This window comes from Hyperolius riggenbachi, chromosome 3 (assembly GCF_040937935.1).
Source record: "Hyperolius riggenbachi isolate aHypRig1 chromosome 3, aHypRig1.pri, whole genome shotgun sequence".
NCBI classification, from domain to species: domain Eukaryota; kingdom Metazoa; phylum Chordata; class Amphibia; order Anura; family Hyperoliidae; genus Hyperolius; species Hyperolius riggenbachi.
The window spans coordinates 103,018,147-103,044,924 of NC_090648.1; the positions used below are offsets into that span (position 1 = coordinate 103,018,147).

At 46.2% G+C, this 26,778-nt stretch overlaps 1 protein-coding gene across 1 annotated transcript; it reads left to right on the forward strand.

Moving 5' to 3' along the window:
* Nucleotides 1–5,463: 5,463 nt before the first annotated feature.
* LOC137562194 (olfactory receptor 1J4-like) lies at nt 5,464–6,465 on the forward strand. Its single transcript, XM_068273526.1, has one exon. It carries the CDS (start codon nt 5,464–5,466, stop codon nt 6,463–6,465), a length of 1,002 nt encoding a protein of 333 aa, XP_068129627.1.
* The last annotated feature ends 20,313 nt before the right edge of the window (nt 6,466–26,778 follow it).

Sequence of the window (26,778 nt, forward strand, 5' to 3'; positions counted from 1 at the left end):
AATACAGATGAGAGGTTCAATAAACAGGGACCGGAAACGCTAAACCATCCCAGATGTTCATCGGTCATGTTACTTGGTTGGGGTCCAGGAGTGTTGCGTAGTCGTTTCCAATCCAGGATTGATTCATTTTAATTTGAGTCAGACGGTCTGCATTTTCTGTGGAGAGGCGGATACGCCGATCTGTGATGATGCCTCCGGCAGCACTGAAACAGCGTTCCGACATAACGCTGGCTGCCGGGCAAGCCAGCACCTCTATTGCGTACATTGCCAGTTCGTGCCAGGTGTCTAGCTTCATGCCCGGTTTCAGGTCCAGCGGTGCCAGCCACAAATCCGTCTGTTCCTTTATTCCCCTCCAAATTTCCTCCCCTGTGTGCTGCTTATCCCCAAGGCAGATCAGCTTCAGCAACGCTTGCTGACGCATGCCAACAGCTGTGCTGCACTGCTTCCACGATCCTACTGCTGCTGGTGCTGGGTTAGCATTTCCGGATGAGGTACAGCTTTGAGATGCGTTGGAGGAGAAGGAGTCAGAGAGGTAGGTGCTGCTGTTGTTATCCAGCTGTTTGCGGCGTGGGCAACACCCACGCCGTAGCAGGTGAGGAATCGCTGCCAGGCTCCACAAGGTTCACCCAGTGCGCGGTAAGGGAGATGTATCGACCCTGGCCGAACGCACTCGTCCAGGTGTCAGTGGTGAGGTGAACCTTGCAGGCAACGGCATTCTTCAAGCTTCGGGTTATTTAGCTGACCACGTGCTCATGCAACTCAGGCACTGCAGAGCGCGCAAAGTGGTAGCGGCTGGGAACCACGTAACGTGGGATGGCCACTGACATCATGCCCTTGAAGCTGTTTGTCTCCACCACTCGATATGGCAGCATTTCGCAGGCCAGAAGCTTGGCTATGCTGGCTGGCTGTTACTGCCACGGCCCGGGGGTCATTTGCTGGCAATTTCCTCTTGTGCTCAAACATCTCAGAAACAGACAACTCAACCGTAGCGCTGCACACCGAAGGGCTGTTGGTTGTTGTGTTTGATGAACACTGGGAGACCTCAAGAGCACTAGTCCGGAAAGTGACAGTGTCAGCATCGTCTGATGTTTGTGAATGTTGTGAACCACGCAATGGCTGGGCTACTGCTGCTGCTGAGGCGGGTCTGGTGGTGAGTCTGGTGAACCCAAGGGAGGCAGTGTTGCTGGTGGTACCCTGTCCTGCCGCGTTTGCCCACAGAGTGGGATGTTTGGATAGAATGTGGCGGCTCATGCTGGTGGTGGAGAGGTTGTTAATACTTTTCCCCCTGCTCAGGCGGGTCTTGCACACCTTGCAAATCGCCATGGTAACATCCTCAGTGCAGTCTTCAAAGAAAGCCCAGACTTTAACTGGCTGAGGACTCGGACCTCGTGCGTGATGTGCTGGTGCTGCTTAACCCACTGCTGGACGCTTGAGAGGTCATCCAAGTAATTATCTGGTCCTGTTCTTTTGGATCTGTGAGGGTTGTTGTCCTGGACAACATGGGCAGTATTGAGTGGGTTTTCTTGGGTGCTCCCCTGTGGCCTGTACGTGAACCGTCAGGGGAAACACCTCTTCCCTTGCCCCTCCCTCTTTCACCGGATTTCTTCCTCATTTCACTTATCCTTAAAGTACACGCTGACTGGCAGCAGTACAGTGGCAGTACAGAAATGCTATACAGTGGTGGGTGAGCGGTGTACCACTATTGTCAGCAGTGACACAGAGCACAATGCTATACAGTGGCGGGTGAGCGGTGTACTACTGTTCCCAGCAGACACAGAGTGGAAGTAAACACAATGCTATATAGTGTGGCTGAGCCGTGTACACAGAGTGGCATTAAACACAATGCTATATAGTCTGCTATATAGTCACCCCGAACAGGGTGATGTTCTGCAGAACCCAAACAGTGGCAAACACTGTTCGCCCAACACTACTGGGAGGGAACGCAGATTTTAGTACCTAAACACACGATACAACATGTTTTCCGGGGTCGGACTCTGAGGCACATACAGATGGTCCCGATCATCATCCTCATCATACAACTCTTCTCCTGAGTCTGACCCACCCACCACCTCTGCCACCCCAACATCCCCAGACACAGACCCCTCATCGTCCTCAACATTAACTTGGGATGCTGGCCTGAGCCAGACCTCCTCCTCCACATCAGGCCCCATCATCTCCTCAATGGCAGCCCTCATTAATCGCTCTGGCGACGGACTGATGGACACAACGTTCTCCTCCGGGGAGGGCTGCTGCTGACCACTGGCTGCTGGGGTGGATGTTATAGCTTGCGTGGGGCGTTGGCTGTTGCTGTTGTTGGGAGTGCTGCTCACAGCGGAGGTCTCTGGGGAACTCATGTTGAGCTCATATAGTGGTTGACGGTGAGTGGAGTATTACTGATCCCAGCAATATACACACTGACTGGCAGAGTACGCAATGCTATATAGTGTGGCTGAGCGGTGTACACAGAGTGGCAGTAAACACAATGCTATATAGTCTGGCTGAGCGAGCGGTGTACTACTGTTCCCAGCAGAATCAGAGTGGCAGTAAACAATGGTATATAGTCTGGCTGAGCGGTGTACACAGAGTGTCAGTAAACAATGGTATATAGTCTGGCTGAGCGGTGTACACACAATGCTATATAGTCTGCTATATAGTGTCAGTAAACAATGGTATATAGTCTGGCTGAGCGAGCGGTGTACTACTGTTCCCAGCAGAATCAGAGTGGCAGTAAACAATGGTATATAGTCTGGCTGAGCGGTGTACACAGAGTGTCAGTAAACAATGGTATATAGTGTGGCTGAGTGGTGTACACAGAGTGTCAGTAAACAATGGTATATAGTCTGGCTGAGCGGTGTACACAGAGTGTCAGTAAACAATGGTATATAGTCTGGCTGAGCGAGCGGTGTACTACTGTTCCCAGCAGAATCAGAGTGGCAGTAAACAATGGTATATAGTCTGGCTGAGCGGTGTACACAGAGTGTCAGTAAACAATGGTATATAGTGTGGCTGAGTGGTGTACACAGAGTGTCAGTAAACAATGGTATATAGTCTGGCTGAGCGGTGTACACAGAGTGGCAGTAAACACAATGCTATATACTCTGGCTGAGCGAGCGGTGTACTACTGTTCCCAGCAGACACAGAACAGTAAACAGAATGCTATATAGTGTGGCTGAGCGAGCGGTGTACCACTATTCCCAGCAGACACAGAACAGTGAACAGAATGCTATATAGTGTGGCTGAGCGAGCGGTGTACCACTATTCCCAGCAGACACAGAACAGTGAACAGAATGCTATATAGTGTGGCTGAGCGAGCGGTGTACTACTGTTCCCAGCAGACACAGAACAGTACACAGAATGCTATATAGTGTGGCTGAACGAGCGGTGTACTACTGTTCCCAGCAGACACAGAACAGTACACAGAATGCTATATAGTGTGGCTGAACGAGCGGTGTACCACTATTCCAAGCAGACACAGAACAGTGAACAGAATGCTATATAGTGTGGCTGAGCGAGCGGTGTACCACTATTCCCAGCAGACACAGAGTGGCAGTAAACAGAATGCTATATAGTGTGGCTGAGCGAGGTACACAGAGTGGCAGTAAACAGAATGCTATATAGTGTGGCTGAGCAAGCGGTGTACTACTATTCCCAGCAGACACAGAGTGGCAGTAAACAGAATGCTATATAGTGTGGCTGAGCGAGGTACACAGAGTGGCAGTAAACAGAATGCTGAGCGAGCGGTGTACTACTATTCCCAGCAGCGACACACAATGACTGGGGGGGACCCTGGCTAGCGTGGCTGGAGCGCGAACTACCCTGCCTGCCTACCCAAAGCTAAACCCACAGACAAATGGCGGAGATATGACGTGGTTCGGGTATTTATTTACCCGAACCACGTGACAGTTCGGCCAATCAGAGCGCGTTCGGGTCCGAACCACGTGACCCGTTCGGCCAATCACAGCGCTAGCCGAACGTTCGTGGAACGTTCGGCCATGCGCTCTTAGTTCGGCCATATGGCCGAACGGTTTGGCCGAGCACCGTCAGGTGTTCGGCCGAACTCGAACATCACCCGAACAGGGTGATGTTCTGCAGAACCCGAACAGTGGCGAACACTGTTCGCCCAACACTACTTGGTATGCCCTAGTTACAACTCCACTCTCCGCAGATTGACTGGGCTTCAGGACAGCTACTGATTGAAATGGTCAGCTCATTGTCATCGGCATTGTTTGGGGAGAGTTGAGGTTGGTACTATCACGACACAGGTTGGGAGAGTGGAAGTACAGTGTGCAGATTTTTCTGAGGGGTTCTGTCCCTCACGGTCACCTCTTACGCACATACCAGGTAGTAAAAATTATAAAGCAGACGCTCTATACAGGGGTTTTGAGTCTAAGACCATTCTACCTCAGATAAAACGGGCAGATGAGAGACGGTTTGTAAAGTGGAAGTTTTCTCCAGGGGATTTGGTCTGGGTGTCCACACGACATTGGGCTCTGAAACAACTATCACCCAAACTGGGCCTTAGATTCATAGGTCCTTTTTCAGTGATCAGAAAGATTAATAATGTCACTTATGCTATTGATCTCCCTACCAGCATACGAGGGGTAAGATCATTCCATGTGTCCTTGCTCAAACCGGCAGTACACATGGATTCCGCTCCCTCCCCCGCTGTGTTGATTGATGATCAACCTGAGTATGAGATAGAAAAGATTCTGGACTCCCGGCTTGTGCAGAACTCCATGCAGTATCTGGTTCACTGGAAGGGATATGGCATAGAGGAAAGAACTTGGGTGCCAGATTGTCATATGCACTGCAGAGGAAGTAAAGAAGGAGTTCCATAACTCACATCCTGGAAAGCCTGGTGGGAAGTGTCCGGAGTCCACTCCTCAGGGGAGGGGTACTGTAATAGAACGCGGAAAAGCTGCCGCGTGTACTGACAGCAAGGTGGCTGATTCCGCGTCCAGCACGGCGGTCTGCACGCAGCAGCGTGTGTCTGGTGTGGCTGGGTCTGTTAGTTCACACAGATTGAGGAATACGCGCGCGCACGCTGAGAGGCAGAACCTTTATGACAACAAAGGAGGGATCAGCTGACCAGGTTGGTCAGCTGACCTCAGAGCAAGTGACTATTGGTTGATCACTGATGGGTGGCGCCGGAGAGCGCCGCTCTATATATAGTCACTGCTGGTCAGTCTCAGGTTGTCTGCCATTGCGAACACTTACGTGGGGGATACTGCAGATCACCAATAATCGGATTCTTTCTGTGTGCTGACACCGATCGTTACACAATGTCTATATTTTTTGCTAATAGAGAGAGATCAAAGCATACCAAGAATTTACAGCACATTCAAAAGCAGTGCACGTATCTCAAATGAGATAACTCTATTTAAGGTGCTAATGGGTTAAGCATATGAATGTTAATAAATCCTAATTTTTGTCCAAATATATTTATTTCCTCAGGTGGACAGGATGAAAAACTGCACAAACAGTTCTGTAAGTGAATTCAGTATTTTGGCATTTGTCACCTCTCCAAATGGACAAATCTTGCTTTTCATTCTGGTGCTACTGATGTACTTTTTCACAGTCCTGGGAAATGCGACTATTGTGACCCTTGTCTCTACGGTTTCTCAGCTACACACTCCAATGTACTTCTTCTTATGTAATCTCTCCTCTGCAGATATTACGTATGTCTCCGTTACTCTCCCAAAGCTGATGTCCATCTTATTGTCCCAAGACCACAGCATTACATTCTATGGCTGCATGGCTCAGCTATACATTTTTCTTCTATGTGCCCAAGCTGATATCTTTATCCTGACTTCCATGGCGTATGATCGCTATGTTGCCATATGTAAGCCACTGCAGTATTCCCTAATCATGAACAAAAGTGTGTGCATAACCATGGCTGCCTTTTCCTGGCTTACTGGCACTTTAAATTCACTTCCGCATACTATGATTGCTTCATCACTATCATATTGCTATTCAAATGAAATTGACCACTTTTTCTGTGATCTCAAAACACTAAGTAAGCTTTCTGCAAGTGACTTCACAAATTGGGATCTTCTGTCAACTGTCGAAAGTGTGTTTATTGGATGTATACCCTTTCTGCTTATAGTAATCTCCTATGTGTACATAATTGTATCAATACTAAAGATCCAAACTTCAAAGGGGCGCCACAAAGCTTTCTCCAGCTGCACCTCCCACCTCATCACTGTGCTATTATTCTACGGGCCAATCATTTTCATATATATAAAACCAACAAATAATCGCTCTAGTGAAAATGATAAGCTACTCTCAATAATTTACATAGCCATAGTGCCACTGCTAAATCCGTTAGTCTACAGCCTGAGAAATAAGGATGTGTTGGTTGCAACTGCTAAAATAAGGCTCTATGTAAAGTTTAGAAGTGTGCAAAGAATTAATGTAGGAAAGAAGCATACAGTAAATAAAGATAGAGATATTTGGAATTGCTAAGGGCCTGTTTCCACTACACGCAGATTGGATGCAGAATGGATGCAGAAAAACTGACTCCAATGAAAGCCTATGGGCCTGTTTCCACTGAACGCGATTTTTCTGATGCAGTTTTTCCCATAGGCATTCATTGGAGTCAGTTTTTCTGCATCCATTCTGCATCCAATCTGCGTGTAGTGGAAACAGGCTCTAAGAGTTGATTTAATTGGATTCCCATTAGTACAATGCAAATTTTTGCACAATGAAGTCTCATGGTGGCCATCTTGTTCTTTCTGAGTTAAATTGTAAAGCCACTGAATATGATATTGTCCTTAAATTTGAAATGGAGGAAGGGGATACCTGTAGAAATATGTCATAAACACACACATGTAGAATACAGGCCAGGATCACCAAAATAGTCACTGTTGTGCTCCCAAGATCTTCTTTGAACTTCAGACAATCCTACAAAATTTCTGAAAACCAGTTTCACGAACTTGCAAAGAAGTCAAAGACACTTACTTCTACAGTTAATATGAAATCCCCCAGTCATTCTATCATCACCAAATTTGCTAGGTATGTTATGAAGAATAGCATACAGTAATATAGAGAGAGTCAGCATAAAGCACAGTTGCATCAGGGATCCCGGTGGTGTTGGCTCAGGTAGCAATGGTGCCAGGGAAACCTGAGGCTGGGGGGTGCCCATCACTGTAGCAGCGATTGTGGCAGAGCTGCATCAATAGTACTAAGGGGTAGCTCCAGCCAGGGGGCAGATGTTTACTTGTATTGTAAGTACCAAAAAGGATTGATGTTGCACTCAAATGACTGGGTTGAAGTGTGCAAAGGATAAGTCCTGCGTATCTTCAGTTCCTCGAAATCTTCACAAAGCGAAATCCAGCACCACTTCTGTAAACCCTCCACTTTATTAAATATCTTTAAAACTGGTACATAGGAAAACAGAGCATTACTGCGGTGTGGTTAAGGCCCATCATTTTGGGACCTTTTCTTGTTCACGCCACACAGCCTGTCAACATCTTAACACACACACATATATATATATATATATATATATATATATATATATATATATATATATATATATATACGTATATATATATATATATATATATATACGTATATATATATATATATATATATATATATATATATATACATATATACATAAGACCAAAAACAATTAGCCAATCAGACGTCAACATGCAAATGTCCATCTGCAAATAAGAGGACCTGATGGGGAACTGTGTGGTACCTACATGACCACTCCCCACAATGTCCCATTGGCTATTCAGGCAAAGTATCACCCTCCGGCCCATATAAAAAAATACAAGAAGATAGGGTACCTTAATTACAATCTGTCATCCAGGGCCTGACTGTCCGCCCGCCAACAAGCACCCAAGTGTAAAAGAAAGAAAGTACGCTGTACAAATGTACAAAAGCATCCTCCCCAAAGCTGCAAGACGGAAGAAACAACTTTTGTATCAGGGCGTCACGTGATACATGATGCGCATAATCAGAAAAGCCAATCAGCCACAGGTGTCTCCATATCCAGTAGACGCCCATGTATAGAGCGCATTATTCAGCACTAGGGAAGCTGCTCCCAAAATGTGGGTGGAATAACTACAAAGGCAAAGATATGCACAGATTTGAATGTAAAACAAAAACGAACACACTAGGCACATGCAGAAAGCCGGAACAACCTTATATTGTATGCATGCTAATTGACTTGTGGAGTTTGCGTGTTGTTTAGCTTGTATGAATCCTAGTTACTGTGTTCAGATGCAAATAGTTTTGTTATAGCATTAACAGTTGTTTACGTGCAAATGTATGTATGCTGATTGATTGTCTGGCATAAATTGTGCCACTGATGACTGGATGGTAGAGATGAGCGTAATGACCTAATTACGATTTCGCGAAATTTCGCGTAATTAGTGTAATTACGATTATGGCCGTAAGTACATAATCGTAATGAAGAAGGATTTCGCGAAATTTCGCGTAAGCGTAATTTTCGCGTAATTTTCGCATTACAATGGTTATTTGTTCATGCCGTAATTTCGCATTAAACGCTACCGTAATTTCGCGTTAAACCGTAACGCTCCGTATAATATAAAAAAGCCGCCGACTTTAAGGGTTAATAGCAAAGCCCCCTTAAATGCTAAGAGGCTCAAATTTGGAGAATATATTAAGGAGATCAGGAGGAATAAGAGGAAAATTTTTTTTTTCAAAAAGACCTTATAGTTTTTGAGAAAATCGATGTTAAAGTTTCAAAGTAAAAATGTATACATTTAAAAACCCGCCGAATTTAACGGTTAATAGCAAAGCCTGCTTAAAGTTTAGGAACACCAAATTCCTAGGGTATATCAAGGGGATCAGTGGGAATAAGAGGAAAATTTTTTTTTTCAAAAAGACCTTATAGTTTTTGAGAAAATCGATTTTTAAGTTTCAAGGTCAAAAATGTCTTTTAAATGCGGAAAATGTCAGTTTTTTTTGCACAGGTAACAATATTGTATTATTTTCATAGATTCCCCCAAGTGGGAAGAGTTTTACTTACTTCGTTCTGAGTGTGGGAAATATAAAAAAAAAAACGACGTGGGGTCCCCCTCCCAGACCTCTTTAACCCCTTGTCCCCCATGCAGGCTGGGATAGCCAGAATGCGGAGCACCGGCCGCGTGGGGCTCCGCACCCTGACTATACCAGCCCGCATGGTCCATGGATTGGGGGGTCTCGGAAGGGGAGGGGCAGCCAAGCTTTCCCCTCCCCCTCCGAGCCCTTGTCCAATCCAAGGACAAGGGGCTCTTCTCCACCTCCGATGGGCGGTGGAGGTGGAGGCCGCGATTTCCTGGGTGGGGGGTTCATGGTGGAATCTGGGAGTCCCCTTTAAAAAGGTGTCCCCCAGATGCCCACCCCCCCTCCCAGGAGAAATGAGTATAGAGGTACTTGTACCCCTTACCCATTTCCTTTAAGAGTTAAAAGTAAATAAACACACAAACACATAGAAAAAGTATTTTAATTGAACAAAAAACATAACCACGAAAAAAAGTCCTTTAATATTCTTAATTAACCATTAATACTTACCTGTCCCTTTAAATAAATGATCCCACGCAATATCCTCGGAAATGTTCTATCAGTTACAATGTAACAAAGTTATTACAATGTAACAACTTTGTTACATTGTAACTACGCCGCACCCGACGTCACTCGCCGCTCACCCGCCGCACGGACCCGACAGAGCTCTGAGCTATAGCTCAGAGCTCTCGAAAGCATCTTTGTATTTGGGCTCCAAGGAGCCCCATTGGTCCTTAGCAGACCAATGGGGTTCCTTCTGATTTGAAGGAACCCCATTGGTCTGCTAAGGACCAATGGGGCTCCTTGGAGCCCAAATACAAAGATGCTTCTCAGAGCTCTGAGCTATAGCTCAGAGCTCTGTCGGGTCCGTGCAGGACGCTAAGTCCCCGCCGGCTCCGCTGCCCTCCCCGCCTCTCCCACATGTCACCCACATGTGGGTGACATGTGGGTGACAGATGTGGGCGGGGTGGACAGCGGGAGCTGCGGGGACTTAGCGTCCTGCACGGACGCGTAATTGCTGCGGCGGGTGAGCGGCGAGTGACGTCGGGTGCGGCGTAGTTACAATGTAACAAAGTTGTTACATTGTAATAACTTTGTTACATTGTAACTGATAGAACATTTCCGAGGATATTGCGTGGGATCATTTATTTAAAGGGACAGGTAAGTATTAATGGTTAATTAAGAATATTAAAGGACTTTTTTCGTGGTTATGTTTTTTGTTCAATTAAAATACTTTTTCTATGTGTTTGTGTGTTTATTTACTTTTAACTCTTAAAGGAAATGGGTAAGACGTACAAGTACCTCTATACTCATTTCTCCTGGGAGGGGGGGTGGGCATCTGGGGGACCCCTTTTTAAAGGGGACTCCCAGATTCCACCATGAACCCCCCACCCAGGAAATCGCGGCCTCCACCTCCACCGCCCATCGGAGGTGGAGAAGAGCCCCTTGTCCTTGGAGTGGACAAGGGCTCGGAGGGGGAGGGGAAAGCTTGGCTGCCCCTCCCCTTCCGAGACCCCCCAATCCATGGACCATGCGGGCTGGTATAGTCAGGGTGCGGAGCCCCACGCGGCCGGTGCTCCGCATTCTGGCTATCCCAGCCTGCATGGGGGACAAGGGGTTAAAGAGGTCTGGGAGGGGGGACCCCACGTCGTTTTTTTTTTATATTTCCCACACTCAGAACGAAGTAAGTAAAACTCTTCCCACTTGGGGGAATCTATGAAAATAATACAATATTGTTACCTGTGCAAAAAAAACTGACATTTTCCGCATTTAAAAGACATTTTTGACCTTGAAACTTAAAAATCGATTTTCTCAAAAACGATAAGGTCTTTTTGAAAAAAAAAATGTTCCTCTTATTCCCACTGATCCCCTTAATATACCCTAGGAATTTGGTGTTCCTAAACTTTAAGCAGGCTTTGCTATTAACCGTTAAAGTCGGCGGGTTTTTAAATGTATACATTTTTACTTTGAAACTTTAACATCGATTTTCTCAAAAACTATAAGGTCTTTTTGAAAAAAAAATTTTTCCTCTTATTCCTCCTGATCTCCTTAATATATTCTCCAAATTTGAGGCTCTTAGCATTTAAGGGGGCTTTGCTATTAACCCTTAAAGTCGGCGGCTTTTTTATATCATACGGAGCGTTACGGTTTAACGCGAAATTACGGTAGCGTTTAATGCGAAATTACGGCATGAACGAAACGCGAAATTTTGCGTTGAAAATTACACTTACGGTATTTTCAATTACGATTTTGATGGCAATTTCGCTACGCTAATTTCGCATCGTAATCGCAAATTTCGCATGCGTAATTATAGTAATGCGAAATTACGAAAATTTCAGCTCAACTCTACTGGATGGTATCCCCCACCACTCTTTTTCTTTACCTCACTTGCATTTATATCACTTGCATATATCCCTAAGTTGTGGTGCTCTGTATAACATGTTGTTCATTGATGAAGAAGACCTGTGTGTTCTTGAAACGGCTGTCTGTTTACAGTATCCATGACGCTTGTATTCTTCAATAAAAGCTATTGAACTTTGAGGATTGTGCAGACCCGCTGTTGATCCTTGTGTTGTTGAAGAGGTGGTACCATACCAGTCTCTCTTGGGTGATCACACTCCGCACAGCAGAACTGCGAGAATCTGGCCACACTTAGACCATTACACAAAACTAAACACATGGTTAAAGTTACCACTTTTTGAAGTGGGCAGATCAAACTTAACAACTTAAGGACCTAGGGCTTTCTACCCCTTAAAGAGAATCTGTATTGTTAAAATCGCACAAAAGTAAACATACCAGTGCATTAGGGGACACCTCCTATTACCCTCTGTCACAATTTCGCCGCTCCTCGCCGCATTAAAAGTAGTCAAAAACTGTTTTAAAGAGTTTGTTTATAAACAAACAAAATGGCCACCAAAACAGGAAGTAGGTTGATGTACAGCATGTCCACACATAGAAAATACATCCATACACAAGCAGGCTGTATTCAGCCTTACTTCTGAATCTCAAGAGATCACTTGTGTGTGTTTACCTTCTGTCCCCAGCTTCTCTCATGCACTGAACATTACAGGCTTTCTGCAGACAGCTCTGCCTATGTCGTTAATTCCTTAGTATGTGACAGACCAGCTCCTTTCACAGCCTCCAGAGGAGGATTTTTATCCAGCTCTCTTCTATCACTGATAAGATAGCAGAGAAGCTGCTGGCTTATGTAAATAAAACACACACTGGAGTGTGCATAGAGGAACAGTTCAACACTGAAGAACTTGGCAGCCTTCCAGACACAGGCCGACAAGTCTGACAGGGGAAAGATACATTGATTTATTACAGAGATGGTTATAGTAGAAAGAGCTGCAGCAAGCCAGATCACATTAGAATAGGTTTAGGAACTTGTAGGATGGTAGAAAAAACGTTGTAATTTTTGTTACAGAGTCACTTTAAGGACCGGCCACTTTTTTTCCATTCAGACCACTGCAGCTTTCACGGTTTATTGCTCGCTCATACAACCTACCACCTAAATGAATTTTGGCTCCTTTTCTTGTCACTAATAAAGCTTTCTTTTGGTGCTATTTAATTGCTCCTGCGATTTTTACTTTTTATTATATTCAGCAAAAAAGACATGAATTTTGGCAAAAAAATGATTTTTTTTAATTTCTGTGCTGACAGTTTTCAAATAAAGTAAAATTTCTGTATACATGCAGCGCGAAAAATGTGGACAAACATGTTTTTGATAAAAAAAAACCCATTCAGCGTATATTTATTGGTTTGGGTAAAAGTTATAGCGTTTACAAACTATGGTGCAAAAAGTGAATTTTCCCATTTTCAAGCATCTATGACTTTTCTGACCCCCTGTCATGTTTCATGAGGGGCTAGAATTCCAGGATAGTATAAATACCCCCCAAATGACCCCATTTTGGAAAGAAGACATCCCAAAGTATTCACTGAGAGGCATAGTGAGTTCATAGAAGATATTATTTTTTGTCACAAGTAAGCGGAAAATGACACTTTGTGAGAAAAAAAAAAAAACAAAAAAGTTTCCATTTCTTCTAACTTGCGACAAAAAAAAATGAAATCTGCCACAGACTCACCATGCCCCTCTCTGAATACCTTGAAGGGTCTACTTTCCAAAATGGGGTCATTTGTGGGGTGTGTTTACTGTCCTGACATTTTGGGGGTGCTAAATTGTAAGCACCCCTGTAAAGCCTAAAGGTGCTCATTGGACTTTGGACCCCTTAGCGCAGTTAGGCTGCAAAAAAGTGCCACACATGTGGTATTGCCGTACTCAGAAGAAGTAGTATAATGTGTTTTGGGGTGTATTTTTACACATACCCATGCTGGGTGGGAGAAATATCTCTGTAAATGACAATTTGTTAATTTTTTTTACACACAATTGTCCAGTTACAGAGGTATTTCTCCCACCCAGCATGGGTATGTGTAAAAATACACCCCAAAACACATTGTACTACTTCTCCCGAGTACGGCAATACCACATGTGTGGCACTTTTGTGCACCCTAACTGCGCTAAAGGGCCCAAAGTCCAATGAGTACCTTTAGGATTTCACAGGTCATTTTGCGGAATTTGATTTCCAGACTACTCCTCACGGTTTAGGGCCCCTAAAATGCCAGGGCAGTATAGGAACCCCACAAATGACCCCATTTTAGAAAGAAGACACCCCAAGGTATTCCGTTAGGAGTATGGCGAGTTCATAGAAAAAAATTTTTTTTGTCAAAAGTTAGCGGAAAATTGATTTTTTATTGTTTTTTTCACAAAGTGTCATTTTCCACTAACTTGTGACAAAAAATAAAATTTTCTATGAACTCACCATACTCCTAACGGAATACCTTGGGGTGTCTTCTTTCTAAAATGGGGTCATTTGTGGGGTTCCTATACTGCCCTGGCATTTTAGGGGCCCTAAACCGTGAGGAGTAGTCTGGAAATCAAATTCCGCAAAATGACCTGTGAAATCCTAAAGGTACTCATTGGACTTTGGGCCCTTTAGCGCAGTTAGGGTGCACAAAAGTGCCACACATGTGGTATTGCCGTACTCAGGAGAAGTGGTACAATGTGTTTTGGGGTGTATTTTTACACATACCCATGCTGGGTGGGAGAAATAACTCTGTAAATGGACAATTGTGTGTAAAAAAATCAAAAGATTGTCATTTACAGAGGTATTTCTCCCACCCAGCATGGGTATGTGTAAAAATACACCCCAAAACACATTGTACTACTTCTCCCGGGTACGGCGATACCACATGTGTGGCACTTTTTTGCACCCTAACTGCGCTAAAGGGCCCAAAGTCTAATGAGTACCTTTAGGATTTCACAGGTCATTTTGCGGAATTTGATTTCCAGACTACTCCTCACGGTTTAGGGCCCCTAAAATGCCAGGGCAGTATAGGAACCCCACAAATGACCCCATTTTAGAAAGAAGACACCCCAAGGTATTCCGTTAGGAGTATGGTAAGTTCATAGAAGATTTTTTTTTTTTGTCACAAGTTAGCGGAAAATTACATTTTGTGAAAAAAATCACTTAAGATCAATTTCCACTAACTTGTGACAAAAATTAAAATCTTCTATGAACTCACCATACTGCTAACGGAATACCTTGGGGTGTCTTCTTTCTAAAATGGGGTCATTTGTGGGGTTCTTATACTGCCCTGGCATTTTAGGGGCCCTAAACCGTGAGGAGTAGTCTGGAAATCAAATTCCGCAAAATGACCTGTGAAATCCTAAAGGTACTCATTGGACTTTGGGCCCTTTAGCGCAGTTAGGGTGCAAAAAAGTGCCACACATGTGGTATTGCCGTACTCGGGAGAAGTAGTACAATGTGTTTTGGGGTGTATTTTTACACATACCCATGCTGGGTGGGAGAAATACCTCTGTAAATGACAATCTTTTGATTTTTTTACACACAATTGTCCATTTACAGAGTTATTTCTCCCACCCAGCATGGGTATGTGTAAAAATACACCCCAAAACACATTGTACTACTTCTCCCGAGTACGGCAATACCACATGTGTGGCACTTTTGTGCACCCTAACTGCGCTAAAGGGCCCAAAGTCCAATGAGTACCTTTAGGATTTCACAGGTCATTTTGCGGAATTTGATTTCCAGACTACTCCTCACGGTTTAGGGCCCCTAAAATGCCAGGGCAGTATAGGAACCCCACAAATGACCCCATTTTAGAAAGAAGACACCCCAAGGTATTCCGTTAGGAGTATGGTGAGTTCATAGAAGATTTTATTTTTTGTCACAAGTTAGTGGAAAATGACACTTTGTGAAAAAAACAATAAAAAACAATTTTCCGCTAACTTTTGACAAAAAAAAAATCTTCTATGAACTCACCATACTCCTAACGGAATACCTTGGGGTGTCTTCTTTCTAAAATGGGGTCATTTGTGGGGTTCCTATACTGCCCTGGCATTTTAGGGGCCCTAAACCGTGAGGAGTAGTCTGGAAATCAAATTCCGCAAAATGACCTGTGAAATCCTAAAGGTACTCATTGGACTTTGGGCCCTTTAGCGCAGTTAGGGTGCAAAAAAGTGCCACACATGTGGTATCGCCGTACTCGGGAGAAGTAGTACAATGTGTTTTGGGGTGTATTTTTACACATACCCATGCTGGGTGGGAGAAATAACTCTGTAAATGGACAATTGTGTGTAAAAAAATCAAAAGATTGTCATTTACAGAGGTATTTCTCCCACCCAGCATGGGTATGTGTAAAAATACACCCCAAAACACATTATACTACTTCTCCCGAGTACGGCGATACCACATGTGTGGCACTTTTTTGCACCTTAACTGCGTTAAGGGGCCCAGAGTCCAATGAGTACCTTTAGGCTTTACAGGGGTGCTCACAATTTAGCACCCCGCCCACTTGCTAGGACAGTTAACAAACCCCACAAATGACCCCATTTTGGAAAGAATACACAACAAGGTATTCCATGAGGGTAATGGTGAGGTCATTGAAAATTTTATTTTTTGTCACAAGTAAACGGAAAATGACACTTTGTTAAAAAAAAATTAAAAAAAAATTCTGCTAACTTGTGACAAAAACTAAAATCTTTTATGAACTCACCGTGCACCTCACATAATACTTTAGGGTGTCCTCTTTCCAAAATGGGGTCATTTGTGGAGTCTGTCCTGGCATTTTAGGGTCTCTGCAATCATTACATGTATGGCCAGTATTAGGAGTTTCTGCTATACTCCTTATATTGGGTATACAAGTAACGCACTCTGGGCTGAAAGGAAAAATGAACGGCAAACATACCTTGCTCCACATCAATGGCAGATCTTCCTCCACATCAATGGCAGTGATAACCTCAGGAGAGAGACACCCCGTGCCACCCTGCACTCAGGGTGAGCCACCAACTTATGTGACTGGGCCTCAGAACTTTAGTATACAGCATTATGCCTGTAGGATACAGCAATATGCCTGCCAATAGAGATGACTCTGTGTGGCATTAAAGCATCATCATAGGCCCAAATCACATATAAACCGGGGGTGTCCACACTCAAGGGAAATTCAAACATGCCGTCTTATATCGCCAACCCAGGACAGATCAGCAATATCAAGCATGGAAACCGATCCTTCTTCCCACTTTTATGCTTACCCGTTTGGTCTTCAAGCTTACCTCTCCTCTCCCTGCGACAATGTGCAAAAGACCACTGAGTGTGTGCCTACTCCTGTGTCTGGAGTTCCCTAGGTTCTAATAGTGTACCTGCTCGTGGTACCTCTCAAAACACGGCCCTACGCATAGGCCAGGCTGGTCAGGACAGCGGGGACAATAAAAACTGGTGTCATTCCTTCTTCCAGTCCTGCTGCAGACACGACAACGTTTTCTTCGGATGCGTTGACCTGGGGCACACGGAATCTGATAGGCGTAATGCCTACCATGCAGTCGGCTAGTTGCATCTGGGGGGGGGGGGCCTGGCACCTCCTGGATACAGGATGTCCAGAATGATCTGTTCCTGAAATTGGAGGAAAGATCCAGTTCTCCCAGCCTTACTGTAGAGAACAAAGCTGTTGTAAACTGCCAATTGAATCAGATAAAAAGACACTTTCTTATACCAGCGTCTTGTTTTCCGGGTCATTAAATAGGGCGCTAACCTCTGGTCATTGAAGTCCACCCCTCCCATGTTGACATTATATTCGTGGACGACAAGGGGCTTTTCAATGACCTTAGTTGCCCGTTGAATTTGGACTGTCGTGTCTGTGTGAATGGTGGACAGAAAGTAAACGTCCCTCTTGTCCCTCCATTTCACCGCGAGCAGGTCTTCAGTACGCAAGGCGACCCTCTGCCCCCGTAAAAGTCTGGTGGTAACGAGCCGTTGGGGGAAGCCCTGGCGACTAGGCCGCGCAGTGCCACAGCATCGGATTCCTTCTAACTTTAAGTGCTGAAAGAGGGCCACACTTGTGTAATAATTGTCCACAAAAAGATGGTACCCCTTCTGGAACAAAGGTGACACCAAGTCCCACACAACCTTTCCACTGCTCCCCAGGTAGTCAGGGCATCCGACCGGCTCCAATTTTGAGTCTTTTCCCTCATAGACCCTAAAACGACATGTATAGCCTGTGGCCCTTTCACAGAGCTTATACAGTTTCACCCCATACCGGGCGCGCTTGCTTGGGATGTACTGTTTGATGCCAAGGCGCCCGGTAAAGCGTAAGAGGGACTCGTCTACGCAGATGTTCTGTTCAGGGATATAAGCATCTGCAAATGTTGAGGACAGGTGGTCTATGAGGGGCCGAATTTTGTGGAGCCGGTCATAAGCAGGGTGGCCCCTTTCATGACAGGTTTCGTCGTCGTTGAAGTGCAGGAAGCGCAGGATGGACTCAAATCGTGTCCTGGACATGGCAGCAGGGTACAAGGGAACATGATGTACTGGGTTCGTAGACCAATACGACCGCAATACATTCTGTTTCATTAGTCCCAAGTGAAGGATAAGGGCCAAAAAGATTTTAATGTCGAAAACTTGGACTGGTTTCCACCCGAAAGGCTGGGCATACATGCTATCCGGGTTCTCGGTGATGAATTGTGTGGCTTTACGGTTGGTCTCAACCACAATTAAGTCCAAGAGAACCTGGGTGATGAACAGCTGCAAAAATTCTAGGGCCGTTCCTAGATGAGCTGTCGCCACCTGGACTCCAGACTGGGCGGTGAAAGGGGGCACTACGGGTGCGGCGGAATCAGGGGATTGCCAATCTGGTTGTGCCAGCACCTCTGGGAGTCTATGGGTACTACGGGCCCGTCTTCTTCTTGGTGGCTGCGACGGGGGTACTACTGCACTTGCCACCGTACCAGTTTCAACTTCCATGCTGACGCTCACCACTTCGTCAGGGTCTACGGAAGCACTGGCACTAAGTCCAGGAGATGCTGCGCTGCTGGTGCCTGCCTCACCAAGAAAACTATCAACAGCGCTAGCACCACCCTGCTGCCCTTGAGGCGGATCCTGCGCCACCTGCGGTCTAACGACTTGGGGTCTGGTACGCCTGGCTCTAGCCGGGACCATAGCCTCGTCATCACTATCGGTCAGGGAACCACTGCTTTCTACAGGTTCAAATTCGGACCCGGAAGATTCGACGGATGATTCTTCCCAAAAGAACTCATCCGACTGGTCCATGTACCTGTATACCTCGTCATCGGAAAGCCCCCTTCTTGCCATTTTGGATTGCTAAATTTATGGGGTTTTCCTCCGAGACTACCCAGAAAAAAAAGAGCACCTACCTAGCAAAAAGGGAGTATTTGAGAGGTATTGGGGTTGGTGGGAAGTGGGGTCTCAGAGGCAATCAAACAATCACGGGACAATCAAATACAATTACAGCACAATCGACTCCAATCACAGCACAATCAAATCTGATGCACTCGGAAGGTGATGGGGGGAGGGTGGGATTGGGTGTGGCGGGAAGTGGGGTCTCAGGCAATCAAACAATCACGGGGCAATCGAAGCCGATCACGGGACAATCAAATACAATTACAGCACAATCGACTCCAATCACAGCACAAGCAAATCTGATGCACTCGGAAGGTGGTGGTTGGAGGTGGTGGGGGGGGAGGGGGGGGTTGGGTGTGGTGGGGGGGGGGGAGGGTGGGGTTGGGTGTGGTGGGAAGTGGGGTCTCAGGCAATCAAACAATCACGGGACAATCGAAGCAGATCACGGGACAATCAAATACAATCGCAGCACAATCAAATACAAGCGCAGCACAATCGAATACAAGCGCAGCACAGTCAAATACAATGCACTTGGACGGTGATTAGGGGGGGGGTCTGAGGGCGATTTGAGGGGGTGGGGGGTTGATCAGGAGCCCGCACGGGGCAGACTGAGTCCTGATCTGATGAGAGGCAGACACAGGGGGTTACTGATCAAAGATCAGTTAGTGATCGCTGGGGAGGACAGATGTAAACAAAGAGCAGGGGATGTAATCAGGCGGGGGGTATGAGGGCAATCGAGGGCCTGGGCAGGTGATCGGTTACCCCCGCGGGGCAGTTAGGGTCTGCTCTGATGGGTGGGGGTGCTGAGGGGTGATGGACAGGTGATAGACAGGTGATCAGAGGGAGATCAGAGGGGGATCAGGGGGTAAGGTAGCTGTATACAGATGTATACAGTATACAGGGGGGTAGTCTGGGATGGGGTCTGAGGGTGATCTAAAGGTAAGGGGGGGGGATCAGGGGTGACTAGGAGGCAGTTAGGGACCTAAACTAAGGGGCAGCGTCGCTAGTTAGTGGCAGGTGGGGGGGGGGTGGGGGTTTTGCAGGGGTGCAAGGGTGCTGGCAGGGGTCTGCTGGGGTGATCAGGGGGGGTATGAGGCCTGGGGTGGGTGATCAGGGGGGCTGTTAGGCAAAAAACCGCTGTGCAATGTGTACTTACTAAGTGCTTCCTCCTCGCTAGTGGTCTCAGCAACAATGAGACCACGAGGCGAGAAGGAAGCACGTATAAGGCACTTTGTTTACCTAACAAAGTGCCTTATACTGTCTGATTGGCTGGAAATACGGATTCCTCCGCTCGCCGGCTCTGCTAAGTGGCCGGCGAGCGGAGACAAAATGCCAGGCTTCCAACTCCCGGCGGAGGATCGCGTCACTGATGACGCGATCGCTCCGCCCATGCCCCTACAAGGACCGCTGCCATTTGTCAATACGGCGGTCCTTGCGGGGTGCACTTCCCGGCCGCCATTTGTCTATACGGCGGTCGGGAAGTAGTTAATGACCCTTGTTCTCTTTGTACTATTTTCTATCCCTAACTTTCCTGGAATCCAACTAAAGTCTTTAAATCTCTACACAAAACTATAATATAATTAAGGCTGAAGAAAAGAAGGCACATGATTTAATTTCATTATCTACAATATCCTAAAGATTAGGAGGTAGTCGTGTTGGGCGAACAGTGTTCGCCACTGTTCGGGTTCTGCAGAACATCACCCTGTTCGGGTGATGTTCGAGTTCGGCCGAACACCTCATGGTGTTCGGCCAAACCCTTCGGCCACATGGCCGAACTAAGAGCGCATGGCCGAACGTTCCACGAACGTTCAGCTAGCGCTGTGATTGGCCGAACGGGTCACGTGGTTCGGACCCGAACGCGCTCTGATTGGCCGAACGGTCACGTGGTTCGGGTAAATAAATACCCGAACCACGTCATATCTCCGCCATTTGTCTGTGGGTTTAGCTTTGGGTAGGCAGGCAGGGTAGTTCGCTCTCCAGCCACGCTAGCCAGGGTCCCCCCCAGTCATTGTGTGTCGCTGCTGGGAACAGTAGTACACCGCTCGCTCAGCCACACTATATATAGCATTGGTTACTGCCACTGGGTACCTCGCTCAGCCACACTATATATAGCATTGTTTTTACTGCCACTCTGTGTACACGGCTCAGCCAGACTATATAGCATTGTGTGTACTGCCACTGTGTACCTCGCTCAGCCACGCTATATATAGCATTGTGTTTACTGCCACTCTGTGTACACCGCTCAGCCAGACTATATAGCATTGTGTGTACTGCCACTGTGTACCTCGCTCAGCCACGCTATATATAGCATTGTGTTTACTGCCACTCTGTGTACACCGCTCAGCCAGACTATATAGCATTGTGTGTACTGCCACTGTGTACCTCGCTCAGCCACGCTATATATAGCATTGTGTTTACTGCCACTCTGTGTACACCGCTCAGCCAGACTATATAGCATTGTGTGTACTGCCACTCTGTGTACACGGCTCAGCCAGACTATATAGCATTGTTTACTGCCACTCTGTGTACACCACTCAGCCAGACTATATAGCATTGTTTACTGCCACTCTGTGTACCCGCTCAGCCAGACTATATAGCATTGCGTGTACTGCCACTCTGTGTACACCGCTCAGCCAGACTATATAGCATTGTTTACTGCCACTCTGTGTACACCGCTCAGCCAGACTATATAGCATTGTTTACTGCCACTCTGTGTACACCGCTCAGCCAGACTATATAGCATTGTGTGTACTGCCACTCTGTGTACACCGCTCAGCCAGACTATATAGCATTGTTTACTGCCACTCTGTGTACAACGCTCAGCCACACTATATAGCATTGTTTACTGCCACTCTGTGTACAACGCTCAGCCAGACTATATAGCATTGTGTGTACTGCCACTCTGTGTACACCGCTCAGCCAGACTATATAGCATTGCGTACTCTGCCAGTCAGTGTGTATATTGCTGGGATCAGTAATACTCCACTCACCGCCAACCACTATATGAGCTCACCATGAGTTCCTCAGAGACCTCCGCTGTGAGCAGCACTCCCAACAACAGCAACAGCCAACGCCCCACGCAAGCTATAACATCCACCCCAGCAGCCAGTGGTCAGCAGCAGCCCTCCCCGGAGGAGAACGTTGTGTCCATCGGTCCGTCGCCAGAGCAATTAATGAGGGCTGCCATTGAGAAGATGATGGGGCCTGATGTGGAGGAGGAGGTCTGGCTCAGGCCAGCATCCCAAGTTAATGTTGAGGACGATGAGGGGTCTGTGTCTGGGGATGTTGGGGTGGCAGAGGTGGTGGGTGGGTCAGACTCAGGAGAAGAGTTGTATGATGAGGATGATGATCGGGACCATCTGTATGTTCCTCAGAGTCCGACCCCGGAAAACATGTTGTATCGTGTGTTTAGGTACTAAAATCTGCGTTCCCAGTTCCCAGTACTGCCCGCAGTGCCCGGGTCCACGGATCCATATAATTTTTTGGGCAGCACTATCAAACTGTGGTACTATGAGTGAGTTGCCATGGTCCTTCTGTGCTGCCTGTCACACTCACCGTCTGTCTGCAGATGGATTGTTCAACACAGCTACGCCATCTGACATGTAGTCCTGGACCTTGACCATCTTCTCCAGGCGATTGGTGTTGGAGGACGTGGAACTGCCCGATTGCTGTTCTGTGGGCTGCTGCATGGGTGTCAGAAAATGTTCCCACTCCAAGGACACTGCCAATACCATTCCCTTTTGGGCACTAGCAGCAGCTTGTGTTCTTTGCTGCCCTCCTGGTCCTCCTGGGTTTGCTGAAGTCAGTCTGTCGGCGTACAACTGGCTAGAGAAGGAGGAGGATGTCAATCTCCTCTCTAAAGTCTCCATCCTCAAGGGCCTGCTGGAATTGTTCCATTTTTGACCTGTCTGACACTTTCTTCAATCAGTTTTTTAACATTGTGTTTGTATAAACTGGGTATAAACCCAGTAATTGGTGTTGTCCAGATTCCAGAATAATGAATAATAATGAATAGTGAATAATGCGCGGGCCGCGTTCAGTGCAGTCTAGCATGAATTGAGCCATGTGTGCCAGAGAGTCCTGCCAGACTTCTCTGTCTTCATGTTCTTGTGAGCGTTGTGATTGTTGTGATGCACCATATTCGTCACCAGCATCACTTTCTTCCTCTTCTGCTGTCCATTCCCGCTAAATTGTGGAAGTTCAACGTGCACCGCTCTGTCCCTCGGCAGTGGGGGCATCCAATTCCTGCTCCAACTCCAGCTGTTCCTCGTCCTGTTCTTTGTCATAGCTGGGACCAGCGTTTCCTGAGGCAGGTTGCCTGATGTTGGTATCATCACGCTGATCGTTTTCATCTTCAGAATCCCCCACTTGCATCATGCCAGCGGTTTTCCATCTTCAACATTGATTTCTTCAGTAAACACAGCAGTGGTATTGTAATGCTGACTGTAGAGTTGTCACTGCTCAGTCACGCAACGTGGATTGCTCAAAATTTTGGAGGACTTGGCAGAGATCCAACATGGTGGCCCAATCAGATTCACAGAAGCTTGGTAGCTAGCTGCTGGAATGCGCCTCGGCACTGCGCAAAAGCGTGCTAGCATGTGCAGCGTAGAATTCCAGTGCGTAGGGAGGGACATCACCCAGCGAGCGATGGTGCGCTAGATTGAAGCGCTCCTGCATCTCTTGGTGAGTCCTTCAGAAGCGGTACTGGACTTTTAACAATGTTTTTTTTTTTTTCCTTCAACAGAAGATCTGCCACGTTGGAGTGAGGAGGACGCCGCCGACCCCGACACCAAGCTGAACCCCGGCGAACTCCAAGCAGAGGATCTTCAGGAACCCTCAAGGCTTTGAGCAAGCTGAGGAGGATCAGCAGTCCCGACGAGACCTCTCCTCATATGCGACTGAGTGCAGTGGAGCTCCCCAGAACAACCTCTCAGTTGTCACTTTGTCACTGGTCACTTTGTCATTTTGTCACTTTGTCACTTGTCACTTTGTCACTTGTCACTTTGTCACTTGTCACTTTGTCATTTTGTCACTTTGTCATTTTGTCACTTTGTCACTGGTCACTTTGTCACTTTTCACTTTGTCACTTGTCACTTGGTCACTTGTCACTTGGTTACTTGTCACTTTGTCATTTTGTCACTTTGTCACTTGTCACTTTGTCACTTGTCACTTGTCACTTTGTCACTTGTCACTTGTCACTTTGTCATTTTGTCACTTTGTCATTTTGTCACTTTGTCACTGGTCACTTTGTCACTTTTCACTTTGTCACTTGTCACTTGGTCACTTGTCACTTGGTCACTTGGTCACTTGTCCAGATGATCTCGGTACACCTCCTGCGATTCAAATTCCTGCACACATTGCTCTGGGATTTGGGTGTGATGAATGATGCATCTAACTGGCCACCGGAGGCAATTAAGGCCTTCAAAACATTGAAAGCAGCTTTCTGTTCCGCCCCCATTTTGCGTCATGTTGAGTTGTTGATGTCATGTTCATCCTCGGCCTCGCCTTGCATTTCAGTGCGAGGTGCATTTTCCACAGAAAAAGGTTGTGAATCCGGGCACAACATTTGTGGCTGTTCCATTGACCTTTCACAGGTAGAAGATTGTGGGGGTGGGAATAGCTCCTCCGAATAGCCCATTGTGTCCTGAAAACTACTCATTGCATTGCTTTGCGCACACATTTTTTTGTCCTCATGCAAGGCCTGAGTTGCACCTGAAAGCGTGGCCTTCTCCTCCTGCGCCTCCTCCGGTTCCATCACGTCTGCTGCTGCTGGGTTAGCGTTGACGCCCGCTCCCTGTTTATTGAACCTCTTATCTTTATTACATTTATGACTGCATGGCGGTAAAAAGCATGCTATCCGCACGCTTCTTGTCCTCATGCAAGGCCTGGGTTGTTGTGTCTCAAAAAGCATGGCCTTCTCCTCCTGCGCCTGCTCCTGTTCCATCACGTGTGCTGCTGCTGCTGGGTTAGCGTTACCGGTACGTTTTCCTGGAACCTCTTCTCTGTATTACATTTATGACTGCATGGCGACAAAAAGCATGTTACCTGTGCAAAGAAACATGACATTTTCCACATTTAAAAGACAGTTTTTCCTTTGAAACTTTACAATCAATTTTCTCAAAAACTATAAGCTCTTTTTCAAATATTTTTTTCCTCTTGTACCCACTCCCAAGGTGCACATACCCTGCTAATTTGGGGTATGTAGCATGTAAGGAAGCTTTACAAAGCACGAAATTCCGGGTCCTGATTGACTTCCATTATGTTCGGAGTTCGGCGCGAACACCCGAACATTGCGGCGATGTTCGGCGAACGTTCGCGAACCCGAACATCTAGGTGTTCGCCCAACACTAGGAGGTAGGTTTAGGAGGTGCCTGGTTGCCCAGAATGTTTGGGCAGACTTTTTAGCTGGCCAGCTCTAACATATAATGCAATAGATGAGCAAACAGTTGTTTGACCGACCTTGAGCACCTGTTTTTAGAAAGTGAGAGGAAAGTGGAGTACCCAATGGAAACCTACAAAAACAGACACTACTTATTTAAAGTCTGTGCTAAAAGTGGGTTTGGAGAGCATGTCAGCAAGATAATTGGGTCTCTCTCTAACCAATGGGCAATAATGATGATCATTGGGTTTAAATCTGATAAATACCCGGTTTCCTGTGGGGTAAGGGGTGTCCTTTGCTTCATTAAACTGGCTTTCAGAACATTGTTGCTAGCTATCCATTAGGACGGATCTATTAATAAAGGATTTATTGATAGGACTTCAGAAATTAAAGCTTTGGCGGACGCCAATGATCTGCTTCTGACTTTAACTGATCCCGCTATTTCTATACCAGAGGTATTCAGCCCTGCTTAATCTAGGGTGATTTCCTCAAACCAGGGTAAGATTACAAATACTCTTAATGTTAAATAGAATACTGCATATATAAAATACCGGCATGTTCTGATCGGTGTTGCCAAAATTTTACATTATTTTTTACAGACAAAGATATCAAAACTTACTGACAAAGGACAGTTTTTATTGACACACACCCTGCGCCAAAAAATTAGAGTGGTCACACATCAGAACATGGGCATGACCATGGGTGGGGCCAAATATACATGACCTTAGTAGTGGTGTAAGTGGGTTTAAGCATAGCCGTAGTGACTCCCGCAAAATACACACATCACGCATAATACAGCATTTCACGCATAATACATGTAATCAGACAGTGCTCCACCCATAATACATGTAATCTGACAGCCTTTCACCTATAATACATGTAATCAGACAGTGTTTCACCCATAATACATGTAATCGTACAGCGTTTCACCCATAATACACGTAATCAGACAACATTTCACCTAAAATACATGTAATCTGACAGCATTTCACCCAAAATACATGTAATCAGACAACATTTCACCTAAAATACATGTAATCTGACAGCATTTCACCCATAATACATGAAATCTGACAGCATTTCACCCATAATACATGTAATCATACAGCGTTTCACCTAAAATAAATGTAACCTGACAGCATTTCACCCAAAATACACATAAACTGGCAGTGTTTTCCCTTCCAACATACACTGGCACCATTTTCCTTTCAAAATACACGTAAACTGGCAGCATTTCCTTCCAACATAAACAGGCAGTGTTTTTGCCTCAGGTCTCTATAAGTAGCAGTCGACATTCCAGCACAAATCAATGTGGAGATTGCTAAGTGCATTCCATAAATCTGTGCTCCTAGCTGATCCATTCCACACAATAAAATGTGGCAAGAATAGCAATATGTGTTCCCCAATCCCCAGCCTTAAAATTACATTCCCAAATTCCAATGTGTAGAGTGTAGTCAAAAGAAAAACTCTGCCTTGTTTAAAAGTTGTAAAAGCATTTGTCTCACAGATTCCAGGCCTCACTTACCACTCCTCCAGCAGCTGCCGCTGTCTCATGGCTCTTATCCTGCCCGCCTCCCCCCACACTGTCTGTCCGACAGAGCAAGCTCTGAGCCTCTGACTCACAGCCTGCGTCATCTCTGACTCTCTAGAGCCGCACAGCGTGTG

What these genes read in the sequence shown, in the direction of transcription:
- LOC137562194 (XM_068273526.1), top strand. Translation starts at nt 5,464, where the DNA reads ATGAAAAACTGCACAAACAGTTCTGTAAGTGAATTCAGTATTTTGGCA.